The sequence below is a fragment of the Rhipicephalus sanguineus genome, chromosome 6 (genome assembly GCF_013339695.2).
Source record: "Rhipicephalus sanguineus isolate Rsan-2018 chromosome 6, BIME_Rsan_1.4, whole genome shotgun sequence".
Classification (NCBI taxonomy): Eukaryota; Metazoa; Arthropoda; class Arachnida; order Ixodida; family Ixodidae; genus Rhipicephalus; species Rhipicephalus sanguineus.
This window is the reverse complement of record NC_051181.1, coordinates 20,333,738-20,356,326: the sequence shown is the minus strand read 5'-3', so window position 1 is coordinate 20,356,326 and position 22,589 is coordinate 20,333,738. Positions and strand designations below refer to the sequence as shown.

General features: G+C 48.1%; 1 protein-coding gene across 1 annotated transcript in view; it reads right to left on the bottom strand.

The window, feature by feature from the left end:
- Positions 1 to 14,179: 14,179 nt before the first annotated feature.
- LOC125758932 (thiol S-methyltransferase METTL7B-like) overlaps positions 14,180 to 22,589 on the bottom strand; it is a 37,368-nt gene continuing 28,958 nt past the window's right edge. The window contains exon 2 of the mRNA XM_049416720.1: positions 14,180 to 14,421. Within this exon, the coding sequence (XP_049272677.1) occupies positions 14,188 to 14,421 (234 nt within the window). The 3' untranslated portion in view covers positions 14,180 to 14,187. The remainder of the gene's footprint in view (positions 14,422 to 22,589) is intronic.

Here is a 22,589-nt window from a genome sequence, read left to right as displayed (position 1 = left end):
GACACAGCCGCTTCGGTGTGAAGCTTACCGAAAGAGCCTTCAATGATCACCGTAGCGATCGGTAAGCAAGTGCTCTGCTCCTCGGCGACCTGCCTGATCCATGCGCATTCTCCTGTCAAGTCGTTCGGAGACACTAATGAAGGATGGACAACGTCCATAGTTGCCGCTGAGTCTCGAAGTGCTCGACACGTTTTCCCATTGACGCTAATCTCCTGAATATACGGTTCTAACAACCGCATGTTCTTTTCTGATTCACGGATCGTTGCGAAAGCAACCTTTTGTTTACAATTTACCGCGATGTGCCCTTCTTTTTTGCAATTGTAACAGATTAGCGGCTTCCGTGACTCAAACGCCCGTGTAGTATCAGTGCGCTCTTTGCGAAGCTCACTCGACTTCTGCGCTTCCGTTTGCCCTTCCCTAACAGTCTCCTTCGTAAAAGACGGGTCTTTTCTGAAATTACGGTGCGGAGCAGGTTTTCGGTCATCAGGTTTTTTTGAAAAGCCCTCTTTTCTCTCAGCTTTTTCAACACGCACGGCCCTACTGTGCAAGTTTCTACGAGTGTAGTACTCTTCAGCTAACTCTGCTGCCTTGTTTAGCTGTACTTCTCCAAGCTTATCCTGCAGCCAAAGCTTGACATCATCTTCGATACAGCGGTAGAATTGCTCCAATGCTATGCACTCTACCACTTTATCGCGATCGTCATAGACATCTTCGCCCTTGAGCCATTCAATTAAATCGGCTTTAAGACGAAACGCGAAGTCAACGTGTGACTCATTCCCCCTTTTTGCATACCGGAACCTTTGCAGGAAAGCCTCGGGTGACAATTTATATCTTCTCAACAGGGCCTCCTTAACCTCGTCATAGCTCTCAAACGCCTCCCTCGACAAGCACGTTATCACGTCGGATACTTCTCCGGGAAGCAGAGCTAACAGGTTCTGTGCCCAAAGAGACCGCTCGATGCCATTTCTATCGCAGACATGTTCGAACTTTACGAGATACTTCGCCATGTCCTCGCCCACTACGAACGGTGGCAGTTGGTCCCGAATTCTATGTCCACTAGCCTGAACCGTCGCAGAAGCTACGTTAGGCGCTTGCGAACACTGACGGAGTGCCAATTCCATTCTTTTCATCTCGAGGCGCTCTTCGCGTTCCTCACGCTCGCGGCGTTCTTGTCTTTCGGCTTCCTCGCGCTGACGGCGTTCTCGCCTTTCCGCCTCTTCACGCTCACGAAGTTCTCGTCTCTCGGCCTCCTCGCGCTCGCGGCGTTCTTGCCTTTCCGCCTCTTCACGCTCACGAAGTTCTCGTTCTCGTCTTTCGGCCTCCTCGCGGCGTTCTTTGATATCCGCCCAGGCCTCATCGACTTCCTCAGCCGTTACTCCCTCCTTCTGCATGATCTCAAGGATCGCTTGCTTTCGCTTCGCACGGCCCAGAGTAAGGCCGAGTTCTTCACAAATTTCGATGAGTTCCTTCACTTTAAGGTTCTCCATCGTTCACACTAGCCTCTTGCTATTTGCCCTCGTTAGAATCTACTTGCCGTATCCCCTATAAGTCTACTAGAAAGACACGCAAGCAATTCTCAACCTGCCGTGTTTACGCCCTCCGCATTAACTTTGGTTTCAAAGCGCTCCGACTTGGCTCGAAACAATCAAAGCTCACTCCAATGCTTCACACAACCTTCTCTAAGCTACGATAACCTGTGCTAGAGAAGTCTGGTGAACTGAAGGGAAAACATCAGGCACTCACCGCATCGAGGTAGCTGACGCCGGCCGATCCCGCAACTGCCATCCACTGTTGGGAAACGGGTGTCTCAGCTTGCGACTGCTTCTGCGCAGAGCTGATAGACGGAGCGATCAAGGCGACGGTGAGTTAAGGCAAATTTATATACATATATACAGAGGCTTTACATATTCGGCGCTGGGGCCGACAGCTTATTGGGCTCGCACAGCGGTGCGACGACGACCCGGGACTTCTTCGTTCGCTGTCTCGCTGTCTCTTTCTCCGCGCAGCTTGGTTCTTTTATAGCCCTGGGCGATCGCTTGCATCAGCCAGTAGTGCAAAGCCTCCAATCAGGAACCGCCGTTGGTCGCTGGCTCGAACCGGATCCGCGGGGAGGAGGGCTTGCCGCACGTTGCGGGAGAGATTTCCGTCGGTTGCGTCAGGCGCTGCGCCGGAGTTGCCGGGGATTGCGTAAGGCTCCCGCCTCGTTGCATCAGCTGGTGTTGACGCTGGTTGAGTCAGCCTCATCGCCGGAGTTGCCGGGGATTGCGTAAGACTCCCGCTTCGTTGCATCAGCGGGTGTCGACGCTGGTTGCGTCAGACGTTTTACCAGCTTGAATTCCTTGTCGAAGCAAGGAAGTTTGGGTTGGGAGCCCTGGCATAACAAAGCCTTGAGGAGGGCTTGGAGGTGGATGCCGTAGGCGACGGAGACCAGGACGAGTTTATTTGTACCTGATGCCGCCGGCTTTCGGCTTCGTTCTACTAGCGTATAATTATGCGCTGTAGTGAAAAAGAGTAGTTGCGCTTGAATTCTGCGTCTCGGCATCTCTCGCCTCGCACTCAGACGCACCGGCCAAGGGGCGGTGTTAGTGGGGGAGGGAGTAATCGATTATTCGAAGAGTTTTATTCGATTCATTGGAATAATTGAAAGACGCAAATCGATCACGATTAATCAATTAACGGTGTTTTTAATCGTTCATCGATTTTACCATTCCTACTACGATTGATGCGTTTCACGGGTCTTCAAGTAATCATAGACCAATCCTTCTGAAGTAAGGCATGCTTTTGGGATAGTTGGTTCATAAATTTAGAAGAACGTTTAAACTGCGCGAAGAAGACGACACGTTAGAAACTTATAGAACGCACGCACATGAAGCGCAGACTTCTAACTGTTTATTTCTTGAAGGTTATACATTTATACCAGTTGTAGAAAAAAAAGAGACACGACGCCGGCCAAGGAGGTGCCAAAAATATAATAAAATAACGTTCCGGCTTCCACAGCTTCCACGGATGTAGGTGAGCAAGGCTTCCGTGCGGAAGCCAAAACGTCATTTCATTATATTTTTGACACCTTCTTGGTCGGCGTCCTGTCTTTTTTTTTTCTACAATGCCATTATATCCCTACCTGACGAAATTTCGTCCGATTCTCGATTTCATTTATAACAGTTAAGAGAAAGCAATCGCACCGATAATTGAACAACAAAGTGTGCAATGATGGCTAGACCACGTACGCGTTACAATCCCCAAAGGGCCCTTATGTGACCGTCTGAGAAATTTATTTTCTATTTTGTCTTTTTTTTTGCGACGAAGAAAGCCTCGGTGACCTCTCTTTCTGTTCTCGTTTTTGACTTAGAAAGGAATTTCGTTTTTTTTCAGCTGAGGGAAAACAGCTCATGCTGTTGCATTGTAAGACAAGATTTCTGCCCCAGCCAGTGGGCATGGATCGCTTGTGTTCCTGCGCGCGTTCATTGAAGCAGCGGCCGGTTATATGACCGAGCACAGGACAAAGGAATTTAATAAATACCATTTCCCATGCATTTTGTGTACTCATTCTTGTGGTCCTTTGTGCAAGAGCCTTGCTCGTTTTCTCCTATAGTCAGCAGAGGGCACTGTTTTTTAAGCTTGCATGGCACTAAAACACGAGGCAAATGCCGTACCTTTCTGCTACCTTTTTGATGCTGTGCGATAGGCAATGCAAATATGCCATAACTTAAGGTGCTTGTTCAATCAAGGGTTTTTGTTTGCTTTCTGTATATTTTATTTTCTCAGATAGGCATTCAGAAGTGCTGTGTATTAGGTGATCTGGGTAACGGCAGACAGCGGACACTCATTCTGACTATTTAAGCTGGCTACAACCGTGTGTGCACAGGATTTCTGTAGATATGAGCTAAGATATGATGATGCCTTGTTTCATGAGTGGAAGGAATGCGTGGGCAGTTAAACGATCTAGTAATTACCTCTCAGTAAGGGTGAAACGCGAATGAAGCTCTCCACCGACAACGTCGCTTGGCTTCAGGGGCGTAGCCAGAAATTTTTTTCGGGGGGTGAGGGTTCAGCCATACTTTTTGTATGTTCGTGCATGCGTATGCATGTGTGCGTGTATATATACCTAAGGAAAATTGAAAATTCTGCGGGGGGGGGCGGGTTCAAACCTCCCCGCCCCCCTGGCTGACAGGCCACCTCGCCTTCGGTCGACGAAAACGAGGCTTCGCTCTCCGACATCGCGCGCTGAAACCCTAGCCGCGCGAGCTCAAAGAAGCATCTCGCGCTCCACTTGGCTGAAGTCGCGGAAGTGTAAACCCGTTTCCCTTGCGAGGTCTTCTTTGCTAGGTTCAGTGGATTCACCGTCTGCACCGCTATCCATCGCAGCGATGATCACGGAAAACACGGAAGCCGCCATGAACCAGCGGCAGCGGCCGATTACGCATGCGGTGACGTGTCATGGCACCCTATGATTCGCCGAAAGCAATGAAATCAGTAACGACACAGCTCCAATGCCGGATTTGAGGCGAGGTAAATTGAGGAAGAGATATTGGGTCTTTGATTGGAGGAACTAAAATCATGGCTTACAGTCAACCAGCTGGAATTAATTATAAAAAAACTAAATTATTGCTCCTTAAGCAAGAAAATAGGCCTGTAGACTATGCTATTTGATTTTCAATGGTGAAAATATTGCGCACGTAAATAAAATTCAATTTCTTGGCGTATGTTTTCAAAGCGACCTTAATTGGTCTGATCATGTGGACAACCTTCGAATAAAGATATCAAGGTCGTCGGTCTAAATCGACGCTTGCAGCATCTCCTTCCAGGGAGAGTTGAACGGCAGCTTTACTTTTCTTTTATCTACTCGCAAATCATGTATTATATATAATAATATCTGGGGTTTAACGTCCCAAAACCACGATATGATTATGAGAGACGCCGTAGAGGAGGGCTCCGGAAATTTCGACCACCGGGGGTTCTTTAACGTGCACCTAAATCCAAGTACACGAGCCTCAAACATTTTCGCCTCCATCGAAAATGCAGCCGCCGCGGCCGGGATACGATCCCGCGACCTTTGGGTGAGCACTCGAGTGCCATAACCACTAGACCACCGCGGCGGGGCCAAATCACGTATTGCATTTTAGTCTGGGGTGGTGTAACGAAACAAACAGAGAATGTATAATTCTTCTCCAAAAACGCGCACTAGGTTTAATAACTACCTCGGTCCGCACAAACATGTCTCTTTTTCGTGTGTATAATGTACTGCCATTCGCAGAGTGCTATAGGATGCAACTAGCCATGTGAATCTATAAAAAAGTTAAAGATAATTTGCAGATTTTTTCTGATGCATATTGAAGCAGAGTTCTTAGATATAATCGGCGTACTGTTGCGTTGGTCGGGCCAAAGTGCCGGACTAACTATGGTGTACAGTCACTTGATAACCAAATTGTTCTATTGTGCAACAAGATTCCTTAAATAATTGAATACGCTAGGGAGGCCACAAACATCAGAAAATTTAGGAAGCGAATTATGAATGTAATAAATTGAACACAATTCTAGGGTGCATGTGTTGAAAGTATTTAATATATGTAACCTATTTAATGCATTCATTGTTTTTCACATTACACTTCAATTTGTATGTATTTCAATATATGTTAAATGGTGCTGATCATAATGCATTTTATATTTATTGCTGAGGAACAGCTTTGTTTGCATCTTTATCTTTCTCCAATTGCTGTAGTAATCCTCGTTTATTTATTGTTTACACATATATATATATATATATATATATATATATATATATATATATATATATATATATATATATATATATATATATTTTATATTCCGGCCGACGCTATGTTCGCCGCTAAAAGTGTGCAGTGTGTATTGCTCGAGTTTGACTTTCCTTCTCCGGGCCACAAATTTGTCCAAATAAAGAGTTTCATCTTGGACACGCCGACTGCTGCCTTCGTTGACGTCACGACCCCGTGACATCTGGTGGAGGTGCTGCTTGTTCATGTTCCGGACGCCCCCGTCAAGCCGTGAACTCAGCCCAATTCGTGGTGAAGACACCGACGCCATCACGGACAGTCGAGCCAGCCGCAGACTCAAAGGACTGCCCCCCCCCCCCCCCCCCAGTACGGACTACTACCGCACAAGCCAAAAGAGCGGCGACGAAGGCAATAGCGCGATGTGTACCCTGCAGCGATCGTGATGTAGCCACACGGAGAGCCACCGACCTTCCATGGATCGCCAAATGAAGACCCCGAAACCTGGCTTGAGATCTTCTAAATGGTCTCAAGATTCAACAACTGGGACATCGAAGACAAGCTGCGCCACGTGTACTTTACCTGGTTCGCGAGCGTCTTCAGAAAGGAAAGGGCCGCAGCCTTGCTGGAGACACGGGTGCAACTTCCAAATGAAAGCATGGCCATCTTCACAGAGCAAATGACCCGACTGTTTCGCTACGCTGACCCTGCCATCCCCGAGGAAAAAAAGTCCGCTTCCTTATGCGAGGAGTAAAGCAAGAGCACTTCGCTGGGCTGATGCGGAGCCCACCCTCGACATTCTAAGAATTTGTCTCAGAGGAGACGACGATTGAGAAGACGCTGGAAATGCGCACCCACGAATAAAATCGCCAATCGAATCAAGACAGCCCCGCTGTCATCCCTATCGTGCGGGATGAACTGCGAAAGCTGCTACCATCACCACAGCCTCAAGTGGACTCAATCGCAGACGTCGTTCGAGCAGAAAGCCAGAAGTAACGGAGCACCCTTGAACCGCCATAGACTCAGCCGCAAGCGTTGAGCTACACTCCGGCAGCCCCACGCTACGCTCCCCCGGCCGTACCCACGTCAAGGCACGCATGGACGCAGTTCCGTCGCCAGACACCGCCGCCACCATCGATGCCCTACCGCCCACATGTCGGCCAGAGCTACACCCCGAGGAAGAACAACGTTTGGCGCGCGCCCGACCACCGCCCAGTCTGTTACCATTGTAGAGAAGCTGGTCACACCTACCGCCGCCGCAAGTACCGACACATGGGACTGCGTGGTTTCGCCATCAACGCGCCACGTCTAGAACGAGGTGAACGGCAACGTGGTATCGCGGACTATCCAGCAGGAGCGCAATCGACTCTCCGAAGACCTTCCCGTTCGCCGTCGTCAGGCCGCTACGTCTCTCCCCAATGCCGACCGTGCAGTGGCGCAACCCGGGGCCGGTCACCTAGCCCATAGGCAGCAACCGATGGAGGTGTCGTTGCTGTACGACGACATACCGAAGATCCTCCGCCGACGGCAACGACGCCGCGACGAAATCTAAAGAACACGGCGCAAGCCGAACGGAGCGCTGACGTCAAAATTTCGCGGCCCGACGAAGACATCACGACGCCACGTCGAAGCAGTGGGACAAATCGACGCTTTAGTTTATATAATTTATGTTATAATATAAGAAAGCGCATAGCTTCGTGTTCTACGTAGCACGCTAGAGGAAAAAATCACAGCATATCCACGGGGTGAATGATGATGAGTGGGGCGAAGCTACGGAGGGAATCATCTGTAAACCGTGAAACTCTTCCGTGAAATGCGCCCAGTACATAATATAAAGAGTGTGAAACATCGTGTATATATTAAACATCAAACTTTTATTGTACTGTTGGTTTACGTGGTCCCTTCATTATCACTTGTGATCGGTGAAATGCAAGGAAGAAGTCCGCTCCCGAGCGAAAGAGCGCCAAGAGCGACCGCATTCTCCGCTCGCCCTGTGCGAATTAAAGACAAGGCTAGAGGGAAGACAGGACGCGCGTTCCACGACGCGAGGTCGGTAGCATGCCCAACGAAAGCCAACGGAACGCGATCGTGCAAGTGCTCCGGCTTCGCATCGCCTCATGGTTCCATTTAGCGTCCCAAAACCAAACATATTGCTCAAGGTGTGCCTTGCGTTTTTCGTAGAAATAATTTCTTTATCATGTACATTAAGACGAAAAGTTGAAAGCTCACTAGAGTGTATCGCCCGCAAAGTATGTCTTTTAGTGTGATTTAACTCTCGTACGGCAGGGTCCTCGCGCCGTTGCCGGTCCACCTCGCCCGTTGACGATCGGGCGAGGTGGCTACATACAACTACCAGTACTACACTTTAAGAAAAACATCTGGCGTTCTTTCGTTCTGCTTTTACAAAACATCTGGCGTCTTTCGTTGGTTTATTTCATCAATCAACGGCGTTTTGAACAAAATTTTTATTGTTTAATCACGCACAGGAGAAATCTCACCAGGCACTACCTTGGAGGTAAACAATGGCTGCTAATGGCAATGAGAGACAGAAGAAGTCGGCTTTTAGCTAACACTCACACTTCTACTAACGTTTCCTACTGGAACATGCCAATGGCTGCTAATGGGGAATGAGAGACAGAAGAATTCGGCTTTTAGTTAACGCGCACGCTGCGAATTTTTTATTGTTCAACAACGCACAGGAGAAATCTCCCACCGGCGCCACCTTGGAGGTCAAAGCGTAAGACTTGTTACTCACTACTACGACCACGACGACTACGAGGGACGAACGGGTGCCGCCTTAAGGAGCTTCGCCCCTAAAAAGCTGTTCTTGTAAGAAAATGAACATCACGCGATGTTCTTGTCGTCCTTTCTCCGTCTTGTTTAACTGGCTTGCTATGGAGAGGTAGAGGTTTATATTAACTCGGCTACTCTATTCCCATAAAGTCTGCAGCGAGAAAATGTAAAAAAAAATAAATAATGTGGTTACCCAAAATTAAAAAAATGAATACCTAAAGAAAAAAAAAGTAGAGCGAACTGAAACGAGATTAAAAAAAGTAACATGGTAATGTGTCCTGTCAGAATTTTGTGCTGACTTCCCCCTGTTACGTGAAGTGAAACAAGACAGTGTGAACGTCATATCGCAGCTGGTGAAACCACGCACACATTTGCACAGCTAGCAGTGAAATCGCCTCTTAAACGTTCATCCGACGCCACGACCTAACCGCAACGGTAGGCGACGAACGAATTACCTTGACGTTCTCATGGACGGCCACAACGTCACCGCTCTCGTCAATACTGGAGCCGACTATTCAGTCATCAGTGGACCGTCCGCGTCCAAGATGAAGGAAGTCAAGACCGCCTGTGAAGGCCCAGAAATACGGACAGCTAGACTTCACCTGGTAACGCCGGCAAGAATCTGCACAGCGAGAGTCTCCGTTAATAACCGGACTTACCGCGCAATCTTCAAAGTCCTACAGGATTGCTCGAGAGGTGTCATCCTTGGTATGGACTTCATGGCACAGTCATCTCCCTGAAATCCACGTCGATAACACTATCCACAGAAAAAACACTACCGCCGTACACGCTGCCAGGGAAGCACGCCTAGGATGTGCTGGAAGAATAGGTCACCATACCCCCTCGCTCCAGTGTCAAAGTTTCCATCGGCACTAAGAAATTAGCACACCTGGAAGACGTCGTTGAAGGCTACCAACACCACTTGATTAACCGCGAGATTTGCGTCGCAAGAGCCGAGTTCATGTGATCCTCACAGTGATGCTCAGAAATTTCAGCAACGAGTGTAAGCACGTGAACAAAGACACGACAGTCGCCTACATCGAAGAAATTGTGGAAGCTACCAATGTTATCGCCCTCGCCGATACTTACGAGCCTACTCCGACGAACCAAGCTCCTGAACCTGCTTTCGACGTCAATCCTAGCCTTCCAATGCATAAGAACCGCGCAAAACCCTGCTCTTGGAATACCAGGACTGCTTTTCGTCGTCGTCGAGAATTCGGCAGAGCCCAGTCGCAAAACATCGCATCATTACAGAGAAAAGTGGTAGACCACTTAGTCAGAGCCATTACAGTGCTTCGACGCGAGAATGCGAGGCCATAAAAAAAGAAGCCGACGAAATGCTACGCGATGACGTCATCCAACCGTCCAAGCGTCCATGGGCGTCAGCCTTGGTGTTAGCGAAGAAGAAAGATCGAACGCTACGTTTTTGCGTTGATTATCGTCGCCCAAACAAAATCACCAAGAAGGACATGTATCCTCTCCCATGTAGAACCGACGCTCTGGATCGACAGCGCGAAGTACATTTCGTCTATGGACCTCAACACCTGCTACTGGCATATCGAAGTCGACGAGAAAGACCGAGAGAAGACTGCCCTTATAACACTAGACAGCCTCTTCATTTCAAGGTCGTGGCCTTCGGTCTTTGCTCGGCGCCTGCGACTTGCCAACGTGCTCTGGATGCAGTACTGGCAGGCTTGAAGTGGCAAACTTGCCTCGTGTGCTTGTACGACGTAGTTGTGTTTGCCTCAACCTTCGACGAACACCTCGGGCACCTTGAGGCTGTAAATCAAGCAGTCTGAACTCACCCTGCAGCCAGAAAAGTGTCCCTTCGCGCACGAGGACCTCTTGTTCTTGAGGCACGCGATTAGAAAGTCTGGAGTTCGCCCCGACGCATGGAAAACAGGTGTCATCGCTGCCTTCCCGCCTACCACCGACAAGGAGGCCGTTCGCCGATTTCTGGGCTTGTAGGCCTATTACCGCCGTTTCGTCAAAGGATTTTCACGGATCGCCGAGCCGCTAACGCATCTCATGAAAACCGACGTAGAATTCAAAAGAGGAACGGCACAACTCCAAGGATTTGAAGGACTGAAACGACGCCAGCAGACGCAGCGGATACTTGCGCACTTCGACGAATTCGCCGACACGGAAATCCACACCGACGCAAGCAGCGTAGGGCTCGGAGCCGTGCTAGTGCAGAGGACTGACGGACTAGAAATGGTTGTCAGTTATACTACCCGGCCGCTATCTAAGGTGGAAGCCAACTATTCCACAACATAAAATTATCAGTGGCTTAGCTCGGCTATGCCAGGATATACGTAGCGTTAGCAAAGGTTCAGCTTATTAATCTTAGCTTTCCAGGTTGTCTAGGATTATTAACCTTCTTCTGTTCATTCTTCGTACGCTGCACCGGTAATTGCCCGGCAACTACTTCGGTATCCGATGAGATAAGCTTCTCGGCTCTTCTGCGCCGATGAGCAGCATTTGCGCTCTACTTCTCCATGGCGTTACCCACCTGCGAATGCCAGTCAGAGGCTCTATCAACCGGCTCCAGCGCAGTGTCAGACGGCGACTGCACAGTGAAGGCGAATAGCTGCGCGCGCGCTGGCGCCAGTGCGTCTGCCATGGCTACGACGTCACTCCTCTCGAATGCGCAGACCAGCAGCGACGAGTCGCGCGCGGTGGTGGCGGAGAGCGCGTGAGATCGCGGTGGCGGAGGGCGCGAGAACGGTGAGCCAGCTGTGTGGCATCACTGATCCTCGCGCATGCGCAGCACGGCTCTCCAGGATCCACGCGAAATCGGCTCCGGCTAGGCAAGTGTAGCTAACGCTAGAAAAAGGAGTGCCTTGCCATCATCTGGGCTACATCAAAGTTTCGCCCATATCTTTACGGCAGGCCTTTCAAAGTTGTCAGCGACCACAACGCCTTGTGTTGGCAAGTAACTTGAAGGACCCTTCAGATAGCATTGCACGGTGGAGTCTGCGACTTCAGGAATTCGACATTACCGTCGTTTACAAGTCCGGACGAAAGCACTCCGACGCCGACTGCCTGTCCCGTGCCCCCATGGACGCACCGCCACACAACGACGAGGATGGTGACTACTTCTTGGGAACCTTAAGGTGACTTCACCGAACAACAGCGAGCGGACCCGGAACTCAAGGGTCTTGTGGAATACCTCGAGGGCAAGGCCACCGTTGTTCCAAAGGTATTCAAGCGAGAACTGGCGTCGTTTTTCTTGCGGAATAGGGTTCTCCTAAAGAAAAAAATCATGCCATATCCACGAAGTGAATGATGATTGAGGACCTCGCTCGGAGATAATCGGGTAAACCGTGAATGCTCCGTACTATTCCTCTACTGTCGTATAAAGACGTCACACGTTGTTATAGTAGCGATTGTGGCCAGGTTGTTGTCGAACCCCAAGCGGTCACAGACCTTGGATATGTGGTTTTGCCTGCGTCATTATCATCATCATGGCGCGCGAAGAAGAGGAAGACTTCGCGCGAGCTGCGCCGGTAGCGGTCGCGTCTATTTGGTATGAGCCATGGACAGAGGACAACAACAACTAAGGTTACGCTTACGACGCGGGACTTTGCCCCCGCTTAAGAACCTGGCAAGCCAGCTTCTAAAACTTCTCGCCACTCCAGGCGAACTACCTCCTCGTAGTGCCTTCAGCATTACGTCCAGAGGTTCTGTAATCTTTTCACGATGACCCGACGGCTGGACACCTCGGTGTTTCCAGCACGCTCGCGAGAATACAAGAAAAGTACTGCGGGCCTCGCCTCACTGCCGACGTCACCCACTACTTTAAGACTTGCCGAGACTGTGAGCGATGGAAGACACAGCCGACAAGGCCAGCGGACTTCTAGCCGATCGAGCCACCGCGCCCGCCGTTCCATCAAATCGGGATTTACTTACTGGGGCTCTTCCCTACGTGCAATTCCGGAAACAAATGAATCGTCGTAGCTACCGGTTACCTCTCCCGCTTCGCCGAGACAAGGGCCCTGCTCAAAGGCAGTGCCACCGATGTAGCCAAGTTCTTCGTTGACAACATCGTCCTGCGTCATGGCGCCCCACAGGTTCTCATTACTGACGGAGGTACGGCCTTTACTGCGGACCTAACTGACGCGATCTTGTGATACAGCTGGACCAGCCACCGCCTATGACCCCATGAGCGCCTAAATAAGACCATCGCCGATATGCTGGCCATGTACGTGGACGTCGAGCACAAGACGTGGGATGCCATCTTTCCGTACGTGACCTTCGCATACAACACGGCCGTGCAAGAAACGGCGCAGATGACGCCATACAAGTTGGTATACAGAAGTTACCCGGCAACGACGCTCGATGCCATTCTACCCAACGTCACCAACGAAGAAAACCTCGACGTGACTGTCTACCTCAGAGCGTCGAAGAAGCCCGACAACTTGCCGCCTACGCATCAAGAATCGGCAGACGACGGAGAGTCGCCGTTGCAATCTCCAACGACGCTTCGTAGAATACCAGCCCGGCGACCGTGTTTTGGTGTGGACGCTGATACGCAGACGTGGACTTAGTGAAAAACTTTTCCGGTGATACTTCGGGCCATACAAGGTGTTTCGGCGCTCTAGACTATGAGGTCATCCCGGACGGCATCACGAACTCTCAGCGACGCCACGCACAACTTGAAGCCGTCCATGTCGTGCTCCTTTAGACGTTTTTTACGCGTGAGCGAACCTCAGGACTCTGAAACGCACTCTCCTGACTCGGCATTTAAATACTGCAGCAGAATGCTTCATCTGTATTGCAATTCTAATAGAGGAGGACCAAATTTGGAGATAGACTTGTCGGGAGTATGCGCGGTGCTACTTGAAATATATTCGTCTTGGAGCAGCCTTTCATCTCCAGATAATGTACTGTCGGCGATGTTCAAATTGGCATAATATGCGGTGGTCAACGTGAGCTTGAAGTTGCTAACTTTATTTCGCCTCAAGTTTGTCCGACATTATATTGATCTTAAAAAAACAAATGTAACGTTATTGTAACGATACGTTCCAATTTTCGAATTGTAACTGGAACGCATTCCTTTCACGTTAGGGGAAGTTGTAACGGGAACTAGTTTCGAAATTGGGCAGGAACGAGGAACGAGCTTCCGTTCCTGTTTTTGAGGAACGGGAACAACACTGATCCCAGGCCGCTCGTAGCGGTATAATGCTTGGCTCGCGTGTTCTCGGTAGCCTCGACTACCGATCGGCAGCGTTTTCTGACCGTGCTGAAAACGTATTGTAGTGCCCCTTTAAAGCGTGCGACAGATCCCTGTAACTTCCCTCGTAGCTGACGGATTCTAAAAACGGTTTTGCGGCCGTCAATTTGTGAGGCAATAGACTCCTTTATTGAAGCCATTCGATGATTACTTGGGAAGGTGCTGTAGGGCTCGTTTAAGAACCATTGCACTGAAACTAGTTTATTAATGCGACACCCACGAGAACAATATCGGATGTCACAGTGCCATGCACGAGGACCAGTCAGGTAACGTAGAGTTTCAGCCACTCGAGTAATTGGTGACTTTAAGAACCAGCAGAACGCCTTCGTGAAAGTCTTCAACAAAAAAATACATAATAGCGCAGTACTTTCACAATATTCATGAGAATAGGGATGGTCTCAGTTTATTTTATGCTGTGGCGACACCGTATATTTGCCGGCTAAACAAAAATGGAATATCTAAGTCAATCTCCTGTATTTCAAGGTTAGGAAATCCAGAATTCTTGATCAAGTTCGCAGTATCACGATTCAAGTGGCAGCCACAGGTGAGATTTCTGGTGAACGGTGTGAAGAAGTCTTCGAAAAATCTTGCCAGGCTCTCTTTGGGGTGCCCCACGTGTTCGCTAAAGAGGAGAATTCCACCCTGCGTAGTAAAAGGAAAAAAAAAGCAGGTCAGCCTGGTAATGGTGAACTAATGTTAAGCAAGCCAAGGCTTTGTTGTTGATACAGAATGACAGCGCAGAAGACGAAGGCAGAGAAGAGGCTTGACGCACACGAGCACTCGTGTGTGTCAAGCCTCTTCTCTGTCACGGGGTATCATGCCAAACCAACAAGCCCAAACAGCTACCCCAGTGAGCCTTGTTGTTGTGCTTTTTATATCCTGAATAAAGAAATATCAATGGGTAATCTCTAGCACCTAATAAATATAAGATTTCACTTCAACTAGTAAAGATTTGAGTACCGAAAGAGATATAATCGTGAAAGAATTGGTAGCACATGTTTGGGCACGCAACTTGTCATTTTTTACCTCTTGAGACTGGACCGCTGACTTGAAACGAGACACGAGGCCGGTATAATAAAAGAATTGTACCCAACCTTGCAGTGTATGCTCAACAGCGTAAGTATTGCACAAGTCCCAAACATGTCATGCCAATTCAGGTGCTTCAAAAAGCAAGAAGTATGTTTTCTCTACCAGCACTTCGATAGCGTTTAGCCCAAGCTTCAGTCATTCAATTTGAAAGGGCTTCAAGGCAGAGAGAAATCATCAGGATCTATAAATTTTCGAGGAGCGTTTGCTGAGCTGTAATACTTTAAAACACGTGATGTAAGACGTAACATCATGGAGTACAAATTCCAATAACCCGTCTATAGAGTGGCCATGGTGGAAGATTACCATGGCAAGAGAAACACATGGTCAATATGAAATTCATTATCTTGCTTCTACATGCAACAGAACTTGAATTTTTAGAAAGTTGAATAAGCAACCTTTGTGCGTCAACACTTTCTTTTCATTGAATCACATGAATTGTCCCTCCAAATAAAAAGTAATGTATTTTGTTTAGATTCACTACTGCGTAAGCACACGAAGTATCTTAACTGGACTGTGTTATCTTTATCAGCCTAAGTCCGCCTAATTCTATTTAATTTCGCGATCTTCATCATTTAATCCCCTAACAGCACCCGTTGCCGCCTTGAACTGATATTTATATAAATTAGCATCGCTTTGTTGCTTGTATTGATCACTGGTTTTCTTTTCTACGAACTACGCCGCCCACCTGCTTCGTTTTGCTCCCCTAATGTCATGGTAACCATCGCCTACTTTTGTGTGTTCTCTCATCACTTCTATTTTCTTCCATCTTAATGTTAAATCTATCAATTTCTGTTGTCCAAAACAACGTAGTCCTGAGGTTATCCTCGAGTTTCTTTATTATTCTCCACACGTGATCCCGATATCTTACTACTGGTAATATTTGGTGGTTGTACGCATCCACCTGAAGAACATCGGTGAATTTCGTGCGAGGACTAGGGAATGTCTTGTGTAGGCACTCCAGCCCACCGTTAATATTAAGTAAATTTTTAATGAGTACGCTCGCAGTTAATAACTGACCAATACGTGCATAGATTCTAAAATCTGAATTATAACTGTGAACTCTTGTTTTTCGCCTGGTTATTGAGCATATTTCTCTTCTGTACTGATGGTTTCTCTCGCTCTCTCTTCTGCCATCTTATTGCATTCCCCATGTGTAGGGTAGCTGGTTGGACGTACACATTAAATAACAGCGCGAAAACACAAGGACGAAACAGATGAAACAGGACTAGCGCTCACTACCAACAAATGCGTTTATTTTTGCGGTGCAAATATATACGCTTCTGAAACAGGGGAAAGAAGGAGGGAGTCAGCGTGTTGGTAGTCAGCGCTAGTCCTGGTTCGTATAGCTCGTCCTTGTGTTTTCGCGCTCTTTTTTACTATGAATGTGCACCAACAAGCTCAAGTTCGCACGCTTCTCAAGTTGGACGTAGCCAAGTTAACTTCCCTGGCGTTCCCGTGTTCGCAATCTCTCTCTCCTCAGCCAACTAATTAATTGTTAGCGTTCTTTTGATATGGTATGATCACTAAGTCCAAGAAATGTGAACTTCAAAGTTTCGTCGACCTATGTCTTCAATCATTGATTAAGTTCGTCGCCATCATTGCTAATTAGCACACTATTAATGAGAACTAAGAGACAATAATGGCAAGGAAAGTATAGGAGATGTATTTTGTAGTAATCAGGATATAAATGTAATGAAAATGAAGTGGCGAAAAAGATAAGTTGCCCCTGGCGGAGACCCTACCTGCGACCTTCGAATAACGTATCCGATGCTCTACCACTGAGCTACGGCGGCGGTCATCCTCCCGTCCACTCTATGGGGTGTATTTAAACCTAGGAGTTTTAGTCAGCGCTTACAACAAGCCATGGCGGCGAGTGTGGAACACTCTTTTTCTGCCTGTTGGCATCACGTAGCACGTGATATCTTTAAGAGCTGGCAGCTGACAAATACTCCCTCGCATACTACCTGAAGATATCGAACCTGCCAGAACGAGACCCTTGCTATGAATGAAGGAAAGAAGATGACTTTTTAGAGCTCGTTTTACAGCGGAAGCTGTTATGAGATAATTTCAGCGGCCGTTTTTGGCGCCGTAGTTGTCCGCCGCCGCCGCCACCGCCACCGGTGTCCGTAACCACTATCGCTCGAAATAAAAAAAAAACGAAATAAGAAAAAATTATAGGATGGAACGAGGTTCGAAGCTGGGTCCTCTGCGTGGGAACCCAGTATTCAACCTCTGAGACATGCCGGTGCTTGAAAGTGCTTTGCAAAAAGGTCCTATACAGGCTTCATGTCAGGAAGGAACCACATTAACATATGCAATGTAGCGTGGTAGAAGAGTAAAATAAGCACCTAGCGTCGCACAACGCGAATTCTGTAACCAGGAATTACACAATGCGAATTGCGCAAAGAGTAGGATGTTGAATGCTTCCAACCCATTACAAAGGGCTCCGCCACAATTCTTCACCGTCATCAGGCACAGTATCAACAAAGTGTGCATAATGCCGTACATGCGTTTAGCAGGTACCACGGCTCTCCGTAGAATTACGAAAAATGGCATAGTGGCTGCTTCCCTACTTCTCAAAAATTGCAATATTTATAGCGTAGTGGGTTCGTCACAAGTGCACTTGTATTGGTTGCCAAGGAAGCCCATAAGCGCATGATCTATTTCCTCGGGGTCTCAGTAAAGTTCTTCGCCCCCCCCCTCTCTCTCTCACACACGTCAACGTATGTTATACAGCATGGCCAGAGAGGGAAATAGCTACCGGGCTTCACCCAATGCAAATTGCACAACTGGCGGGCTGTTTAATGCTTCCAACCCATTACAGAGGGCTGAGCCATAATTCTTCATCGTCATCAGTCGCCGCTTCGACAAAGTGCACATAATGCCTTACGGACGTGTAGCTGGTACCTCACTTCCCCGCAGAATGACGAATAATGGCTTAATAGGTGCTTCCCAACTTCACAAAAATTGCTATTTATGGCGTAGTCGGTACCATGCTAGTGTACTTGTATTAGTAGCCCCAAGAGAGCATACAATGGGATCTAGAAACGCCGCTCTTCCAGCTTTCGCTGTGACTGTGGTGCAGTTTCAGCGCAGGCCTGGCGTTTTTTTTCTCTGTTAGACACAGTATTAATGAGAACAAACAGAAAATAATGCCAAGGAAAGTATTGGGGATGTTATTTGTAGTAATTAGGATATAAATGTAAAGAAAGTAAAGCGGACGACAAGCTAACTTGCCGCTCGCAGGGACCAAACCTGCGAGCTTCTATTTACATCCCCTATACTTGCGGGCGCCTCGCAGCAATTCTGTGTCAGATTTCACACTTGTTGTGCCGCTATCCCGCAGAGAACTATGGGACTTCGATGGTTTTGATCTCATGGTGCATTTCTTCTCACTGGTACCCTGCCTCCTGCTCTTAGGGTGCGTGCCGCATTCCACGGGCGGATTGAGTGGCCCTGCATTGCCCTGCTCTGCCGCGGCTCTCTTCACAGCACGGTTCCTCTGCTCGAGTTCACCAAAAGGAAAATGCCATTGACAAAAACGAGAAAGTAAATACGCGAGAACATAAGCAGCATTTGGCAATCGGACGCCTCGCATGCCGTCGACGAAAACGACGCTTCGCTTTCCGTCGGTTGGAGCCAGGCTTCGTGCGCAGAAAGAGCTGCCGCCGCCGCCGCGAGTGCACGGGGGATCACTAGACAAACTGAAATGCAATCCTGCTTCAATGTTGAGATCTTCGTTGCGAGGTTCCAAGTCTGCAACCACATCAATGGCGGCAATCATGAAAGCCGCGGTTTCAGTACACCGCGGCCAAGCAGCGGCCAATTGCGCGCGTGGTGACGTGTGATGGAGCGTTCTTATTCGCTGAGAGCAATCGGATTCGTGACGGCATCGTTTCAGCACTGGGTCTGGGGCGAGAGAAATTGAGTAAGCGATATTCGGTCTTCGCTTTACCTCCACTAACAACTTATCTTTTCACACCCAACCTGCACGCATTCTTCAATGTCCCTGCTCATTCCACCTCAACTTCATATTTCTCGTTAGCGCACCTTTAAGGTTCCCAACTGACTGTGCGTATCACACGCCCAAGCAGGAAAATTATACCAGAAAAGATCTATACGCTCATGTTTAACCCACTACCTCGGGGGAGAAGGCGGATCACTAACATTGACTTCACTGTCGGTTTCAGTGAGGCGGTAAGCTACAATGACACTTCATTTTCTGCTAATAGAGCTCCAGACTTTGCGTTTCATGATGCGTCATGTAAACGGGTTATGGTGGCTACATGAGATGGTATCAGCGTCATCTGGTCGATATACACTCTGGATGAGGCACAAAAGACACACAAAAAAGGCTAATGTTTCAAATGGATAACGTTGCCATTTGAAATAACTTTCCCCTATCTGATATATGGGTGATTTCTGAAGGCGATATGGCACCGCGATTCCAACAACATATATCTACCTCCAAAATGACTAAAATATGGACGGCGATTCTGAAATACAGAGTTTTGTTTCACGGTTATGTATGAACACACGTTGACCGCAGGCGTTCCCTCAAGAAGAAAAGGCTTTAGACAAGTCATGCCTATGTAGCTCATGACCGCATTTATTAAGAAAATATTAATGGCAAAAACATGCGATGAAGACAGTCACGTGCAGGCCGCTGTTTGCTAGCGAGATGCGGGGGGGGGGTTGAGACCACTGATCTCGACTGCCACCGACGGCGGAAATGTGTGACCGGAGAGCGACAGCTCCTTTCTTAATGCGCGTGCGCCATGTCGAACATAAAGGACGCGTTTTTCTTCGCGACTGTTGTTCACAATCAAAATGAGCACTGGCGCCGCAAAAGGCAATAATATATCTGACAACAGGGTTTGGCGGAACGAATTTTTGAATGCATCATTAGCATTGACAAAAAAAAAGAATGTAGGCACAGCATGCAGATTTGCTGTACGCAATAAATACTTTTGAACAATTGATTTCATGGTGATGTAGCGAAAAACGATAAGAACAGTTTACATGCCTACTTCGTTGATCTCTTTTAAGCGGCTGCATGTAATTTACGAACTTTTCGTGCAAAGGGAGACGACAACAGGACAGCGGCAAGGTCCAGTTCTTCTTTCACATTTTTTTCTATCTTTGTGGACTTCTGGTGTGTTGTACGATGCGTGGATGTGCAAGACGGCTTTAGTCCACTGTAATGAACAATCAATCAAGAAACCGCTCATTCGCTTGCCCAGAAGAGCCAGATCGCTTTTTCTTGCACATAAATAATAATAATAATAATAATAATAATAATAATAATAATAATAATAATAATAATAATAATAATAATAATATTCAATCAATCAATCATTTATTTAGCGTACCCAGGAACAACCGTAAGGTCTTTGTGCTGGCGCACGCAAAAGAAAACAATAAAAATAAACAATACAATACAGACAGTTTTCAGAAATAAAAAGAGCAAAAACACGCAGACAGAGAGAAATGAACACAAAAGGGGAGGAGTAAAATGAGACAACACGAGAAATATTGACGGGGAATAAAAAATTAGATTGCATATATACAACTATGTGGAAAGATTGAGAAGGGAACACTTTGTACATTGTGCCACACTACGTCAAAACAGTGCAAAGCTCGGATAAAAACAATGATTGTGGGCTATGAAAAACGTCAAGATCAAGAAAATTAACATTATAAAGACTTTGTATTCTGTGAACGGTAGAGAGAGAGAGAGAGAAGGAATGTAGGAAAGGCAGGGAGGTTAACTAGACAATGCGTCCAGTTTGCTACCCTACACATGGGGAGGGGGAATAGGGGAGTAAAAGAGAGAGAGAGAAGGATAGACACATGTCACATCACACACACAGTGCCGAGTTTCACAGGCGGTCGCTCAATAGGGTTCTTTTCAAGTACCGCAGTAGGGCTCGTGTGGCTTTCTGGGCTGATATGCTGCGCGACCAGGCTCCTAAGATCTTTGCTTCATGAAAGGGACGGTCATCCAGTCTATCCAAGGCACACCGGAGAGTCCGGCGATCTTCATCAAATTGGGCACAGTGGCACAAGAGATGTTCAGTAGTCTCTATACAATTGCAGCTTTCGCACATGGATGAATCGGCCATGCCAATGCGATGGCTGAACGAGTTAGTAAACGCTACACCGATCCACAACCGGCACAGCATTGTAGCGTCACGTCGAGAAATCTTGGATGGCAGTTGTAGCTGGAGTAATGATTCAAGGTTCTTAGGGCGAGGATTGGAGTTAAGCGGAGAATTCCAGTGCGCAAGCGTGGTATTATGCGCGATGCGACGAAGTTCTCTAGCTGCATCTACTCTTGACAAGGGTATGAACAGTGTGGGCGCTCCATCGTGGGCACATCGGGCAGCGTCGTCAGCGAGGTGGTTACCACTGATGCCACAGTGACCCGGCAGCCATTGTAAAACAATGTCGTGTCCTTGATTAGCGGCGCGATGACAAATTGCATTGATATCAGACACCAACTGGTGGTAGTTTCCACGTCGTAGACTTCGCACGCATTGAAGGGCTGCCTTGGAGTCGCAGAATATGGCCCATCTACTAGGGGATTCTTGCATAACAAACTCCATAGCGGCTCGAAGAGCGGCGAGCTCGGAGCCCGTAGATGTCGTGACGTGTGATGTCTTGAACTTGACGGTGATTGATCTAGATGGTATCACAAAGGCACCTGTCGAACTTCCCGAGACCGAACCGTCTGTGTAAATATGTATTCGGTTAGCATACGACAAATGCAAAAGATCCAGTGAGATCTGCTTGAGGGCTGCAGATGACAGGCTTGCCTTTTTCGATATCCCCGGCACTTCAAGGTGCACAGTGGGCCGTTTCATGCACCACTCCGGAGATAGTGGTATTGTTGCGGGCGAGAATCTCCACGAGATGGAATGCTGGTTAGCCGCAACAACCTTGGAAAACGCTGCCTTTGGTCTTTCTAGTGGCAAGCTAGCGAGGTGGTGGTCAGGCACTCTGGATACCTAGCGGATATGTGCCCGGAGTGTGTCGACAGTTATATATGTCGTGATTGGGTGGTCTTTAGCAATAGCAATCGTTGCTACTGTGTTAGCACACCGAGGTAGCCCCAAGCATGTGCGCAGTACTTGGCCTTGAATGCTTTGCAGGACCCGGGTGTTAGTTTTTCCGGCATTGGAAAGCACGGGCGTGCTATACCGCAAATATCCCAAGAAGAGCGCTCTGTACAGCTGAAGCATAGATGACACTGATGTGCCCCACGTTTTCCCAGCGAGAAATTTCATTACGTGTGTGATAGAGGTGAGCCTCTTCTTCAAGTGCGAGATGTGAGCACTCCACGAAAGATCTCTGTCGATAATGACGCCCAAGAATCGGTGACGTCTCGTATACGAAAGCCTCACGTTGTCGATGGAAACGGGATACCAGATCATGGGCTTGCGGGTAAAAGGGACTAAGGCGCACTTCTCGGTGGAAATTCTGAGGCCTCGAGCATGGAGGTACATCGACGTTATTCTCGCTGCTTTTTGGAGCCGTGCGCGTACCTGGGGTCGTGTCACTGCTGAAGCCCAGATACATATATCATCAGCATACACAGAGAGGTTGACTGATCGAGGTAGAATTTGGACAAGGCCAATGATCGTGAGGTTAAACAACGTAGGACTGAGAACCCCGCCTTGTGGAACGCCACGAGTGGTGTAATGGTCAACGGTGCGGCC